At 37.4% G+C, this 15,933-nt stretch overlaps 2 protein-coding genes across 5 annotated transcripts in view; one reads left to right on the top strand and one right to left on the bottom strand.

The window, feature by feature from the left end:
- The window catches only part of LOC125167667 (V-type proton ATPase subunit S1-like protein), a 41,198-nt gene that overhangs the window by 19,945 nt on the left and 5,320 nt on the right, over positions 1–15,933 (bottom strand). Inside the window, exon 1 of one of the 3 annotated variants that reach the window (XM_047862107.1) lies at positions 3,180–3,274. The exons of the other annotated variants lie outside the window; for them this stretch is intronic. Coding sequence (XP_047718063.1) covers positions 3,180–3,274 — 95 coding nt within the window. Of the gene's footprint in view, positions 1–3,179; positions 3,275–15,933 lie in introns of those variants that run through there. 3 annotated transcript variants of the gene reach the window in all.
- The window catches only part of RPS23 (ribosomal protein S23), a 33,745-nt gene continuing 21,476 nt past the window's right edge, over positions 3,665–15,933 (top strand). The window contains exons 1-2 of one of the 2 annotated variants that reach the window (XM_047862325.1): positions 3,665–3,678; positions 13,986–13,991. The gene's annotated coding sequence lies outside the window, so the exon portion shown is untranslated. Of the gene's footprint in view, positions 3,679–6,713; positions 6,721–13,985; positions 13,992–15,933 lie in introns of both variants that reach the window. The other variant, XM_047862330.1, reaches the window with a different exon arrangement.

The raw sequence follows: 15,933 nt of genomic DNA, 5'->3' as shown, positions 1-15,933 counted from the left end.
GCTTTCTGCACGTGTAAGTTTGGTTTTGATTGACACTTTAAAAAAATGTTTATTTTTGAGATAGAGAATGGGAGAGAGCAGGGGATGGGCAGAGAGCAGGGGGACAGAAGATCCCAAGCAGACCCCATGCTGACAGCAGTGAGCTGACGTGGGCTTCGAACTCACAAACCATGAGATCAGGACCTGAGCCAAAGTCCAAGGCTCAACAAACTGAGCCATTCAGGTACCCCTGATTGACATTTTTGATTGACAGCTGGTGGTTATATCATATTTTGGCTTCTGCACATGCACCTACCCATGATACATGCTGTGATAATTGTACTTATTTATGTATTGTATATTTACGAGTGTGTAACGAGTTTTTGTTCTGACTTTAAAGTTCTAAGGGGCAAGTTACACCTTTTGTGCTCATTCTCAGCGCTTCAAAGTCCCCTTATGGCTTTTGAGCCAGCACTGTGGCTAGGTCTTTGCTGTTGTGTTTAGCCCTTAGACTTGGCTCTGAATTTGGTGTTAACCCTCAGGGGTGGCTCAGAAGGTGTGGCCAGCATCTGCTTTACCTCTCCTAGCTCATGCCTAACTAACTGCCTAACAATTTGTAAATACAGTGTCTGGTTTGCAAAACAGTTTAATATTCCTGAATAAAAGTATATGAATGAAGGAAGGAAGGAATGCATGGATGGATGGATAGATGAATGGATAAGCTACCATACTGATAATATGCTTGGCTTGACACTTTGCTCTACTCATTAAGAATTTCCATGTGTTCGCAAATGAAAAACTTTTAGAAGACAACACAGGCTTATTTTCATTTCAATGAATCTATGGTCGTGAATATACAATAACACTGCTATACTTCTTTTTTAAAATGACTGTAATTTAGATATGCCTTTCCCATACCCATAAGACTAAATTAATCAGGATTTATGGGATACCATAATCTCAACTAAAGATAAAATCTATATGCATTTTCACATCACTACATAATCTCTTAACTAAAATAAGATCTAAAGAACTACTGGTTAAAGTTACCTATGTGAATAAATTGAGAAATGCTGGTTAAAAAGAAATTAAAAAAAAAAATAAAAAATAAAAAACCTACACTGTCTCTAAAATATTCAGATCCTTGTCCAGTAAAAGAGATCTCTGCAATACCTTTGAAAAGTATTCAAGAGCCCTAAGTTTGTGGTGAGTGGCTGGTGCCATATTTTTGATACAGCAGGTAGTCCATCATGAGGCTGCCAAGAATGCCTTCATGAAAGTGAAGGTGAAGCAGCCCCATCATGGTTCTATTCAGGATGAAGACCATATTCCCACCATGACCTCTAAGGCCCTGAAAGACCTGCTAACTGTGCTCCCCTCATTTGACCTATTCCCCTGACTGTTCTAGCCAGACTAGCTTTCTTTTGTTGAGTTCCTTGAATACTTCATCTTCCTTTCTTCTCTCATAAAAGTTTTAGCCTTGTTATTTCCTCTACCTGAAATGTTCTCTATCCTCCCCTTCCCCCTACCTCCTGGTAGTATCCTCCAAATACTGCAGATCACAGCTTAAATGTCACTTCCTTAAGAACACTATTCTTACCATCTCAGAGCAGTTCAGATCCCCCTATTTATATGTGCTCATAGCCTCCCATACTTTTCTTTCACAACATGACTCACATTTGATTAGTGAGAGAACCTCCCCCACTAGACTTAAAGCTCCATGAAGGCAGGGGCTCTATCTGTTTTACCCACCACTGTAGACCCAGAACCTGGCACAGTGCCTGCCTATTTAAAAGCACCAAGTGTTAAAAATATATGTGTTACATATATCAATAAACTAACAGATTGATGAATGAACAAAGTCTGAAAGGGAAGGGGAAAATAGAAGATCACACAGGAAGCTATGTGAAAAGAAAAATATTTCCTTTTTGTTCAAGGAATTGCTTAAACCCAATTTGAGGAAGTGATATGTAAGGGAAGAGTGGTGACTCCTAGTCTCTCTTAAGCTCAGGAAACAAGTACTAAGCTTAAAATACAATCAACCTTCCTAGAGATGTAAGAACCTTGAATTGACCTATAGGACTGAAAGGTATTTTAAATTTCAGATCCATGATTTGAAAGACATTCATAAAACAGCAAGTGTTGTTTCTTTCATAATGAATTAATATGCTATATTTTTAGATTCAAATGATCATTGATTAATGTGATTTCTAGGATCCCTTCTGAAGCTAAGATTATTTAAACCTAATAAATTTGCTTCAGAAACAGAATTGGGACTTCACAGTACTTGCTGTACATATTACCAGTGTAATATAGAAATCAGTCATTTCTGTATAAACAAGGTAAGGAAACATTACTAAGCTTTAACAATCTAAGGAGTACAGGTCACCTATTATTTGAAAATGAACTTAAAGCACTGATTTACAAACAATGGGGAAAACAAACAGAAAATGCCTGTACTTCTAGTTTTTATTAGCTGGTGACAAAGATTCTTTAACACAAGTTCTGGCAGACCACCCTGCGTGGCAGTTCACACTAAATTCCCTGATGTATTTGTTGGGATGGCACATAATAAGCAATTAGGAGATTTGACATAAGTTAACTGCTATTCAGATTCTGAATATTCTCCCTTATATATAAATCTCTATAGTTTCCCTTATATGGTATGGAAAGAGCCAAAGGGACAAAGGAAACAGAAATAGAAATTTTGCTTGTTAATTTTAAACGGTATGTAATCTAAACAATTACCATCTCCTACCAGCTAAAATGATTCAACACCTTTTCTTTGAAGGACAGGTTATATATTTCTGAGGTTTTTAAATTCTTCCTTGTTCTATTCTCTCATAATAATGGCATGAGAAAACCACGAAATCAACATTTACTTGTAAGTGTAAAAGAAACCTGAACACTGATTTGAGTCATTTTCTCATAGATACATACTTTGATACACAATACAAATATTTCTTGTGCATTTTGAATAACTCTTGCCTCTTATAATAAAGATTATATTTTCATCTCTTATTTATAAACTCTGGTTCAATGATTTTATTAGCTACTGAATGATCTAATCTAATATATCCAATTTGAATTATAAACAAATATAGCTATGCAACAATAAAAAGAAATTACAGAACCATCTAGTTCCACACTTGCATCGAAGTTAACAGATGCACTGAATTTAAAAATGTGCAATTACTCACCTTACATTCTTCCTGGCAAGTATCTGGTCAAAAGTTAGAGAAAATCCCATACATAAAAAAATGAGTGAAAAACTAAACAAGATTTTTCTTCCCATCAAGAAATTAATCAGTTTCTTCTAACCAAGCACATCTCCTAATTCATAAATGCAAACAGGGCAGAGGCAGTACTTTCCATGCCTTGTGACTGACAACATATTCAACCAATAAAAAAACCACATTCCCAGGATGTATTATGTGGGGGAGAGGGTGGAGGGAGGGTCCTGATACTGCTTAATTTAGAGTATAGAGTGAAATCAGTGGGTCTATTTAAGATGTTTGCTTTTTCATGAAAAATTAATGGGGAGCAGATTTTCAATTAACCTCTTTTCAGAAACTGGCATTGCTTTGATACTCTAACTCTTACTAAGAATCTCATATTGCTTTTCAGGTAGCTATTAAATTGCCCTCAAAAATCTATAAGATATACATTATTACATGTATTTTTCAGGTGTATAAGTGAGTAAAAATCTCTGAAACTTATCTAATTTTACACGTGTCCTAGTTCACAGTGTACTGTTAAATTCATGATTCTCCATGTGCTGAGAGATATGGAAGGTAATGGTAAAGAGCACTGACTTTGGAGTCAGACAGCCCTCAAGTGCATTCCCAGCTCCAGTTTCCTCATCTGCTGAGTGGGGACAAAAGCACTTAACTCAAAGAGTTGTTGTGAAGATATACTGAGGTCCTAAATAGCCAAATCTATCTTGGGAAAGAACAAAGCTGGATGTATCACACTTCCTAGTTAAAAATACATTGCAAAGCTACAGTAATTAAAATGGTACAGTACTGCCATTAGAAACTGACATAAAGACCAACAGAACAGAATACAGCACCTAGAAACAGATTCACACATATAGTTAACTGCTCTTCAGCAAGGGTGCCAAGAACACACAATGGGAAAAGGACAAATGGTGCTGAGAAAACTGGATATCCACATGCAAAAAATGAAATCAGAGCCTGATTTCACACCAGACAGAAAAATCAACTCAAAACAGATTAAAGACTTAAAACCTAGATGAAACCACAGGGCAAATCTTCATGACACTGGTCTTGGCAATGATTTCATGGATATGATACCAAAGCACAGACAATGAAAGCAAAAATAGACCAGCAGAACTACATCAGAATAAAAATCTTCTGTATAGCAAAGGAAACCATCAACAGAGTTAAAGGCAACCCACAGAATGGGAGAAGATATTTGCAAAACATATATCTGATAAATCATTACTTTCCAAAATATTTGAGGTACTCTTACAACTCAATAGCAGAAACAACACAAATAACCCAACCTAAAAATGGGCTTGAATAGACAGTTCTCCAAAGATGACATACAGATGGCCAACATCATATAAAAAGGTGCTCAATGTCACTAATCATCAGGGAAATGCAAATCAAAACCACAAAGAGATATGACTTAATGCCTGTCAGGATGTGGAAACAACCAAAGTATCTGCTGATGGCTGAATGGATAAGGAATATGGAGTATATACAAACAACAGAATATTATGCAGCCTTTAAAAAAAGGAAATTCTGTAATATGTGACAACATGGATGAACTTTGAAGACATTATTATAAGTGAAAGAAGCCAGTCACAAATACTACATGATTCCATTTTCATGAGGGTTCTAGAACAGGCAAATTCATAGAAAGCAAAGACTGAATGGTGGTTACCAGGGGCTGGAGGTTGAGGAGGAAGAAATAGGTAGTTGCTAATCAACAGGCATAAAGTTTCAGTTAAGCAAGATTAATAAATTCTAGAGATCTGCTGTATAAGATTATACCTATAGTTAACAATACTGTATTATACACTTTGAAAATTTGTTAAGAGGGTGGATCTCACGTTAAATGGTCTTACTACAATAAAATAAAATTTTAAATAAATAATACAAAAGATGAAAGCCTTTCCTTACTTCAATGCCTGGCTAAATAGAGAATATCTAGAGGTGCCTGGCGCGGTCAGTTGAGCATCTAACTCTTGATTTCAGCTCAGGTCATGATCCCAAAGTCATGGGATTGAGCCCCGCCTAGGAGCTTGAGATTTCTCTCTCTCTCTCTCTCTCTCTCTCTCTCTCTCTCTCTCTCTCTCTCCCTCTTCCCAACTTGCCTGCTCTCTCCCTCTCTCTCTCTTTCTCTAAAATTAAAAAAAAAAAGAATATCTATGGTTATTCTTTCCTTGCCAGCCTCCACTTCCACTCCCTTGCCACCTAAAAAACATGCAAAAACACAAACCAAAGAACAAAATCCCTAAGAGTCGTTTTACATTTTAAAAAATACAATTAAAATGCCACAATAAAGAAAATCTTCCAAAATGAACATGTCAGCATTTTCGGCACTTAAGAACCGTGATCACTTTAATGGCAAAGTACTGGTAGCTGAAAGGCATCATATTTTAAGTGACACTTCAGGGATGATGGATTATAGGAAAGCTGGGGACTTGACCCTGAGGACATGTACTTTGTACACACACCATCCTCTAACATGGCTCTAGGAAGCCCTATAGAGAAGTGAAGAGGAGATGAACACACAACTAGGGATGGGGGAGGGGGATGGAGAAATAAGGAAGATGCTAAGAAATATTATAAAACAGAAGAGGTCATCACCATCAATGTGTCCTTTCCATGCTCATCTTATTTCTACTTCCCATATTTCCTTTTCTTCTCTGTTCTTTCACTCTGCCCAACTTCCACTCCCTACCTCTCCTTTCACCTTCCTGTCTTTTTCCTGATTTTGTGGAATTTCTGGTAGTAAGATGGGCCTGGACAGGAGGAGTTTAGTCGTAGGCAGGCTGGCCAAATAATACATAGGACACCCCCGGTAACAGGTGAATTTCAAATAAACAATAAATAATTTTAATAAGTATGTTCCATGCAATATTTGGATATGCTGTATTAAAAAATCATTTGTTGTTTATCTGAAATTAAATTTAACTGGACATCTTGTATTTTTATTTGCTAAATCAGGCAATCCTAGTCTTAGGGCTCTGCTACTCAACTCTGAACATGCATACAAATCACATGAGATTTTGTTAAAATGCAAATTCTGATCCAGTCTGGGGTGGGGCATGAGCTTCTTTGTTTCTAACAAGTTTCCACATGATGCTGATGCTGCTTGTCTGTGAGGAGCAAGGACCTAGAATAGCACTGTTCAACAGAAATATAATGAGAGCTATGTATATAATTTAAAATTTTCTAGTAGCCACACTGAAAGAAGCACAAACAGGTGAGGTTCATTTTAATAATATATTTTCTTTAGCCTAATATATCTTTAATACTATTTCAAACATAAAAATTAATAAGATATTTTACCTTCCTTTTCTGCTCTAAGTCTGAAACCTGGTATACAATTTACATTTATACACATCTCAATTCGAACTAACCAAAATTTCCAGTGGTTAGTAACCACATGTGGCTAACGGTGATCGTACTGGCCAGTGCAAATGTAATACATTGCCTCCAGCTGCCAGAGCAATAGCTCATAGTCTCCCATGGCAGCAGCAGTAGGGTCTGATCCCAGTGCTCCTCAGATCCCTGGTCAGGGGAAGGTAAGAGGCCAAGCCCATGAAGACCCCTGTACTGTGATAATAATGGTTCAGTTAACACTTACCTCCTTGGTGCTTACCATGTAAGTTATATTTCCAGTTATATTTTCAGGTGCACAAATGTATACACAATTTTTATTTTTAATTAAGTTTCATTTCAATATATTTTATGTCTTGATTCCTAAATTTTTAACACAGCATTCCTTCTGTTGTTGAAATTTTCCTCCACTTGGTGAAGACTATTTAAGGTAGAATAATTAGTAGCTAGTAGGTTTCACACATGTATTTTAAAATAGAAGTCACACTTAAGATGTGATTGTCAGAGAATAGCTCATCTGTAACTTTAGAAAAGCAATGATAAAAATGTTAATGTGATAATTTGCAGGCTGCAAGGCACTAAGATATCACCTGCTTGGCATTGTACCTTCCCGCTGATATGGCTGAAGGGTTCTTGTCCAGAACTGTGAAGGGTCTGACATTTTACCCAACTGATAAGCTAACAAGTCAGCTTGTTAGTTTCATGGATTCTGGCAGAAGACACAAGACTCCAGGGCCAGAGACAAAGAAGTTTATTACTCACCACATAGCAAGGAGCATAAGCATCAGTATATTGTGACAATACCCCTTGCCCATAGAGCAATACATCTAGGCCCACATGGACGTTTGTACACACAATGGGTTTCATTTCATGAGACAAATCCTGAGTTTCCAAGGCTGTAAGTAAACCTGTCCTTTGTAAGAGGAAGACACTATTTCTACCTATCAAGGCTGTTCACTATACATACATCCTAAAGATAATCCAAAACAAAACGCAGTTTTGGATCCTAAAGATAATCCAAAACAAAACGCATGCTAATATTTGCCTGAAGGAACATAGAGCATTTGCCAGACCACAGTTTCTATTCATCCAAATGCTCTTAAACCAAAAATCACTTTAGTCAAATGTTCAAATCAATTATAGTAGTCTTTGCTAAGTTTGCAAACTGATACAAAATCTAAATCCATCCACCTCCTACAGTCTTGCATGGCCTGGCCCTTGCTGGTCTCTCTTGCTTCATTTTATGCTAACCTTTCTCCCGACCATGCTCCAGGACACTGGCTTAGATTCAGCTTTTTTCAACACCCTCCACATGCCAACATTTTTACACCTCAGTGACTGTACATATTGTTCCTTCTGTGGAGATTACCTCATCCCCTCCTAACCCTCCCTGCATTCTGTTCACCCTCATCATAACATATATCACATTTGTACTGAGATATTTACTTTCTTGTTACCTATCTATGGTGTGTTTCTTCACCAGAAGGCCTGCTCCATGGCAGCAGGGACTGCATCTAATTAACTGATACACCTAGAGTCTAAGGTGCTGCTGGTCCAAGATGATGCTCAATAAGATGTATAGAGTAATGAATAAGCCCAGCAAAAATGTCACATAATTAATTCTCACTTTGTGCACATGGTTGTGACTCCCAGAGCCTGACTCTCTAGGCAACCATAACTAGAAAATCAACTAATTCAAGTATTTAATCAAATTCAGTAGCTTGAAATGCAAACATACAAAACCCAAGTTACATCAGTTCATTAGCAAAATACCAGAGTAGTACTTCTTGCTCTGTATAGGGGAGTGTGACTCTCTAATGGTTAATACATGTCAACTTGACTGGGATACAACGTGCCCAAATATTTTGCTAAACATTATCTGGCCTTGTCTCTGACAGTGTTTCTAAATGAGATTAATATGTGTATCAGTAGACTGAGTGAACTGCCTTCCCTAATGTGAGTGGGCCTCATCCAATCCACTGAAGGTCTGAGTAAAATAAAAACGTGGAGTAAGGGAGTTTTTACTTTCTCTACTTGTCTTGGAGCAGAGAATTCAGTGTTCTCCTGCCTTCACATTTCCTAGGAATGGAGCTATACCATTGGCTCTCCTGGGTCTCCAGCTTGCTGACAACAGATATTGGGATATCTCAGCCTCCATAATTGCACGAACCAATTCCTATAACAAATCACGTATAGGATTACTTTCATATATATATATATACACACACACACACACACACACATATATATATACACAAACATACACATATATATGAATTTCATATATATACATACACATATATACATTCTATTCATATACATATATATGTATATATATATGAAATTCATATATGTATGTGTGTGTTTTTGTGTGTGTGTGTGTGTTTGTGTGTGTGTATATATATATATATATATATATATATATATATATATATAATTTTTCTGGAAAATGCAGACTCTTCATTAAATTCAGAGTCCAACTGTTGCCATGATTTCTACTAATTTTCATCAAATCAACTTCTGAGTTGATTAGAATCAGATTAGTAAATGAAATACTTATAAGTGCTTTTGATTTAAAATGTTAATTTGTCTTACTTTTGATTCCCCATTGACTTCTTGGAACATAAGTGATATACCAAATTAGTGGCATATATTTCTGTTCTTGGATCTCAAGCTTCACTGAAACAATAGTCCTGCTCTTTCATAAACTTGTCCATTAGACAAATATTGATTGCCATATGCTACCTGCCAGGAATACAAGATGAACAGGACACTGTCCCGATCCCCATGAGACTAGTAGCTCAGTGATGTGCAGAAATGTAAACAAATAATTGCTGGAGTAAACACCTTAGGGATGCGTCACATAGCAAACCAATGACGTCCACTGATATTGGCCACAACTCCACTCCAGGCAATGGCTGATAAGGACTAGAGGAAGGCAGTTATTTAATAGACTAGAGACAAGAGATGAGACATAACTCTTTTGAAAAGCTGAAGCAGCTTTCCAGTTCTTGACTCTACTTTCTTATGAGGTCAGTGTGTATCTCTTGGTGCTGAAGTGTGTGAGTTATCCCAGTGTCCTCCCAATAACTTGGCTTTTGGTCTTAACACAGCTTGAAATGGGTTTCCGTTACTTATAGTGCAAAGGAAACTTTATTGGAAGGGTTTGCTAAGTACCAAATTTACTGTGATAATTAGAGGCATGGACTAGGAAGGGAGGTCTAAGTGTTAAGAAGGACCTAACAGACCTGGGTTCTAAGGAGGAGAAGGCCTCCACCACTTGAAAAATGCTCTCACCAGGAAGATGCAGGACCCACCTTGACAGAGATAGGCTTTTAATTCACTAAGTAAAACTCATATTGAAAATATGTGCCATTTTGATGTTGCCATATACTTCAGGCCATCATTTATAATAGGCACAAAATAGATTCTTTGGACAAAAATTAACCAGCACAGTTAGTTTCTAAGAGAGTATAGTATACAACCACCTGGTACAAATCCAAAATGTTTTCTGCTAAATTAGTTAATATAAATTTATAAATTTTAACTGAAAACCTATCTGAGTAAATTTTAGATATTCACTGGCACATAAGCACATTATTCCATACTATGAAAAATGATACCCATGGTGGGGTTCTCGTTTAAGATGGTGATATTCTAAGATCTTGAACTTCTTTCCTCCCACAGACATGCTGAGTGTACCACTACATATGAAACAATTTCCTATTAAAAAACCTAAAGCCTGGCTGAGTCATGGTTACACGTCAGGCAAATGAAAAGAAAACCAAATCAAAGTGGGTAGGAAAATCTGGGACACAATTTCACCATAAACCCTACCACAGATGTGGCAACCCACAATCAGGAGGGAACTCAAACCCAGAGCTTCCTCCTGAGTGGTAAAGAGTTCAAAGTCCACATCAGACACCTCAACTTTTAAGATATGTACCTGAGAGATGAGCCCCCAAAACATCTAATTTTGAAAACCAACAGGGTTCCTATTTGAGACCCACAAGACAGCAGCGATCTAAGAAATGTCTCTTAAACGGCCCTCTCACTTGGACTGACTCACTTCAGGCCCCCAACTCAGAGGTAGCTGATCACCTCTGAACTTAAAATGAAGGAGGCTCACCTGCTTATATTAAAACCTTGACGTGAGGGGCAGGCATCTGCTTTAATACACACATCTCGGGGTGCCTGGGTGGCGCAGTCGGTTAAGTGTCTGACTTCAGCCAGGTCACGATCTCGCGGTCCGTGAGTTCGAGCCCCGCGTCAGGCTCAGGGCTGATGGCTCAGAGCCTGAAGCCTGTTTCGGATTCTGTGTCTCCCTCTCTCTCTGCCCCTCCCCCGTTCATGCTCTGTCTCTCTCTGTCCCAAAAATAAATAAACGTTGAAAAAAAAATACACACATCTCTCTGTTTATATATATTTGTTGATGGAAGGTTTCTAACTATGATGGATAAATGGATAAAGAAAATATGGCATATTTATATGGAATATTATATAGCCATAAAAAATAGTGAAATCTTTACATTTGCAGAAACAGGGATAGACCTCAAGGGCATTAAGCTAAGTGAAATAAGTCATAGAAAGACAAATGTATATGGAATCTAAAACACAAAACAACCGAGTTCATAGATACCGAGAACAGATTAGTGATTGCAAGGGGCAATGGGTAGTGGAGGATGGGGAAAATGGGTAAACTGTGTTGTTTGGGTTTTTTAGTTTCAATAAATTTAATAAAAAATCCTTTAAAAATGAAAAAGACCATATCTATGAACTGGTTTCAGATTCATTCATTTGGGTTATCTTAATAATCAGTAATGGCTGTGGCACCCGGGTGGCTCAGTCAGTTAAGCATCTGACTCTTGATATCAGCTCAGGTCATGATCTCATGGTTTGTGAGATGGAGCTTCGAAGTGGGCTCCTTACTGTCAGCTTGAGATTCTCTCTCCCTATCTCTCTGCCTCTCCCCTGCTTGTGCGCTCTCTCTCTCTCTCTCTCTCTCTCTCTCTCTCTCTCTCTCAAATAAATAAATAAATAATTGTCGTAGACTCTAAGTCTAAAGTTCTTTTTTGTCTAGCAAAAGAGTGGGATGCAGGATTGAAAGCGAGAGATGGCTAATGTCCGGGAAAAGACAAGAGCACCGATAAGGGTCCTTTGCCCATTTTTATTAGGATCAGAAGGCTTACAAACATGGCGATGGACGTGCACAAAGGGATAATGAATCTGTGATCATTAATTTGTGGACATGAGGGAAAGGGAGTCTTGAGGATATTTGTGGTTAGGGGTTTAGGTTAATACCAAACAAACTCCGGGAGCTGGGCAGTCAGGAGGAAGGTTGTTTACAGTGGACATGAGGCAGCAGCTCTGTTTATCTTAGCTAGCCTAGAGGATGAGACAGATAGGGGAGTAACCTCAGGGTTGACAAGGCACCTTTTCTTTTGTTAACCATCTCCACTCTGGGCTGCTTTGCCTGCAGCATAGTGGTCCATAGTCTAATTCACCAATTTACCTAACCTGGCCCTACTGTCCTGTGAAAGAGCTTTTCTGCTATAGTACTAAATTGGGAGTGCTTCCACCCTGAATATCTAATCTTGTTTATTTCATATACCTATGTATTGGGCACCTTTGCATGGTTTCTATTTCAGGCCTTTGCCTCTCCCTCTTTATTTTGGGGGCTCTGCACCCCCTCTCTATTTTGGGGTGCCTTTGCACCTCCCTATTCCTAGAAACTTTATGCCTCCCTATTCTCAGGGTGTCTTAACATCCCCCTATTCTTGGGGTGCCAACCTGATTTTCCCAAACTCGGGTGTGAGCATTTTATGGCTTTGTATTTCTTTATGCCTTGTTAACCCATTGGTGTAAGCCCTGGGGATTCCTAAGCTTATCCCCCATAAATAATACATACATACATACATACAAATGAACAAAGACGCTCTTAACAATCAGTAGGGACTTCTAGACCCAACAAAAAGTAGTATCAGTGGAAAAATTACTCTTGTCCTTTTCTTTTCTTCCCTCATTTCTTTTCTTCCTCCCTTCGTCTAGCTCCTCACTCCTTTTTCTCTCTTGTTATTTGTTCTTTCAGTTTAAGGGGTGGTGGTGGGGAATCCTGTTTTATCTTATTTAAAGTCCTTTAAGCAATAAAGTCTTAGTGATATAAAATGCACATTTACTTTTATAGGAGTTTTTATATTTATATTATAATAACTTATATATTACACTTAAGTAATCTAGAAATAGTCCTAATGAAATTTCATTTTACTGGGGAATGCGAAGCTGAAGAGTAATCTCTGATGACTCCCCATCACCAAAGATCAACTGGTCTTCACTGAACTCACAGAGAACACAGATCTGGCCCACCTGCCAGACTCTTTAAACCTCTCCAAGGAATGAGATTCTAAAACTTAATATTCTAATGAGTGAAAGAAATTATCTTTCTTTTCCTAGTGAGAGAAATGATCCTTTAACGTTTCTTACAACTCAAAGGTCTCTGCTGAAATAAAAGTCTATTTTCTTTTGTTTTGTTCTCAGCCAAGTTAGAGAATACCTGGGGAATAACTTCCAATATGCATAGTAAAATAACTCCCTTCCAGGAACTTCACAAAGGACATCAAAGAGCAGTGTTGTCAATTCCCCCTAGATCTTACCCAGAGGTTTAATTATAGTAACAAGATTTTAAAGACCAGGCCTGATTACTGTTAAGATTATATGATAACACACACATCTTTCTTTAGTTCCAGCTTGAAATAGATAGGAGAAGAAATATTCACTGTACCAAAAGTAGTTAGAATGAGAGGATAAGAAATCTCATTCATTTTGGATAAGAGAAAAATTGCATTTAATAATTTAATCAGGAAAAATGAAGCACTCAACATTCATCACTAGTAGTTACACAGAGCAAGTAATCATTGGTCTTATTCTTACTGCTTCTTCTTTCTCACTTAAAGCTGTTATTTCAACTTGTCACATTTCCATAGCAACTAATACCTCAATTTTTATAGTTAAAACACTTGGAATCATTTCTAACTATTCTAAATGCTCCAATATATTGTTAAAACCCTTGGCTGCTCTTCCTAAAAAGCCAACTTCTCTCTCATATGGTACAAAGAATCAGCATCACCCTTGACCTAAATAAACCTCATCAACTGACCTAATTTTTGAAGACCAATCTTTTTTCTTAGTTGGGAGGGTGGAGGGACTCTGAGATAAGTCAAATAATGATATCTTTCTGCCCCACCTGACTGCTACACCAGCTGAGAAATAAAACAAGGGGTAAGACAAATGGAGACCAAAATGCCACCTTCATTACTGTGAAAGGCCAAGATGCCAAAATTTAGTGCAGGAGCAAAATTAACTGAAACTGAACCCCTCCCCACAGAAGCCAGATATGACTGCCTGTCATGTCAGCAGTGGGTTCTCAACAGGGAAGAGAGGGTTGGTGCAGAAGAAATGGGAAAGGTCTATTCCAAGGGGAGGCTGGGTCTCAAAAAGGAAAGAAGGGCTGAACATACCCAGACTATTTTTCCTAATTAACCACAGATGTCATCCTTAGCTGGCATGGAATGAGTAAACTGGCAGAGAAATAAGGAGTTACATTAACTTAACTCCTTCTACTTGCAAGGGAATACAAGAAAAGGGAAATACTTACTCTTTTTCTTGCCCTACTCCCCCAACATTTCAAGAACTACTAAACACCATTATTTCACAACAAAGTGCCTATCAGTTTGCACATACCTCTGATAACCTACAGATAGCAGGTTGCAATTTATAAGAATACTGTAATCTTAAGAATTGCACCTCTTATTTTTCCTGATATTTTGCTGGCTAGAAAACTGTTTTTCACCACTGTGTGCCTTATTTACTTAACATGCATTAAAATTTTTTCTGAACTACTTAAAAGTCAAAATTTTACTTTATAACTAATCTGAAAACCAACAAACATGCTATAGTTAACTTAAGTCTTAATTTCCTCTTTGTAAAATGGTGTTAATAACACTTACCACACAGGTGTTGTTTTGAAGATTAAAACAAATTAGGCATGTGAAGTCCTATGCCTGGCACCTAAATAGTGCTCAATACCTATTAGAGATGGTGGTGGTGGTGATGTCATGATTTCACTCAATTCAAATTCACTCAATTTGTTTAAGTCCAAATTATATTCAGAATTTTATGAAATCTTCTCATCTCCAATGCTATTTCCTACAATCTCTTATCTGTGCTATTTCATCAGCCCCCTCCTTGGATAAACCGACTCCTCTCTTGCCCCTTCATAGTGCCCTTCCATAGCAAGCACAGTGGTTTTTTTAAAAAGTAGATCAGATCTTGTAACTCTCTTACTTGAAGCCCTCCAATGGCTTCTCATTGTACCCAGAATAAAGTCCAAACTCCTTATCAGGGCCTACAAGTTGGACTTGAGCTGGCCCTGTCCAACTCTCTAACCTCATCTTCCTCTATTATCCTGCTGACTGTCTATGCTTCAGCCATGGTAGCCTTCTTTCTTTCCCTCTAATTCCTCAAGCTGATTCTTTTTCAGGGGGCCTTTTTAAGAAATTTAGGCCCAAGGTTGAGGAAAATTCTTTCCATTTCCAGGCTTCAAATTAAGTAATAAGCTCTTTCTTTATCAGAAAATGAAAAACTCAAAGCTCCAAAAACAAAAATTAAATCATTTTTTTTCTTCTCTTAGCTATAGTAATCAAAAGCTTTCATTCATAACACACTCTGACCATTGGTTCATGCCTTGTTATTTGCTTTTCATAATAATATAATAATTAAACACAATACCAAAAATAAACCATAACCCAACATCCAACTATGACCTTCCCATATCTGCCCTCATCTCTCATCACTATTATCACCCTGAATACAGAACACAGAAGACCTGAACAGCACTATCAACCACTTTGGGCCAATGAACATTTATAAAACATTTTTCCCAACATCAGCAGAAAATGCTTTTTTTTCAAGGGTATATGAAAAATTCACCAAGAGTGATTATATTCTGGGCTATAAAGCAAACTACAACAAAAATTTTGTTAAAGTTCTTAGACCATAATGGAATTAAACTAGAAATGAGCAACACAGATATTTGGAAAATCTCCACATATCTGGAAATTAAGAAACATAATTCTAAATAATCCATTGTTCAAAATTAGTAAATGTTTTGAATTGAATTAAAACTAGAATGTAACCTATCAAAACTCAAGGCATGCATCAAGCAGTGCTCAGATATTTATACCATTAAATATATAGAAAAGAACAAAAGTCTCAAATCAATGACCTAAGCTTTCACTTTGAAAAAACTGGAAAAAGAAGAGCAAATTTAAATCCAAAGCAAGCAGAAGAAAGCAAACAATAC

This window comes from Prionailurus viverrinus, chromosome A1 (genome assembly GCF_022837055.1).
Source record: "Prionailurus viverrinus isolate Anna chromosome A1, UM_Priviv_1.0, whole genome shotgun sequence".
NCBI classification, from domain to species: Eukaryota; Metazoa; Chordata; class Mammalia; order Carnivora; family Felidae; genus Prionailurus; species Prionailurus viverrinus.
The sequence above is the reverse complement of the archived record's forward strand: the minus strand, read 5'-3'. Positions and strand labels throughout refer to the sequence as shown.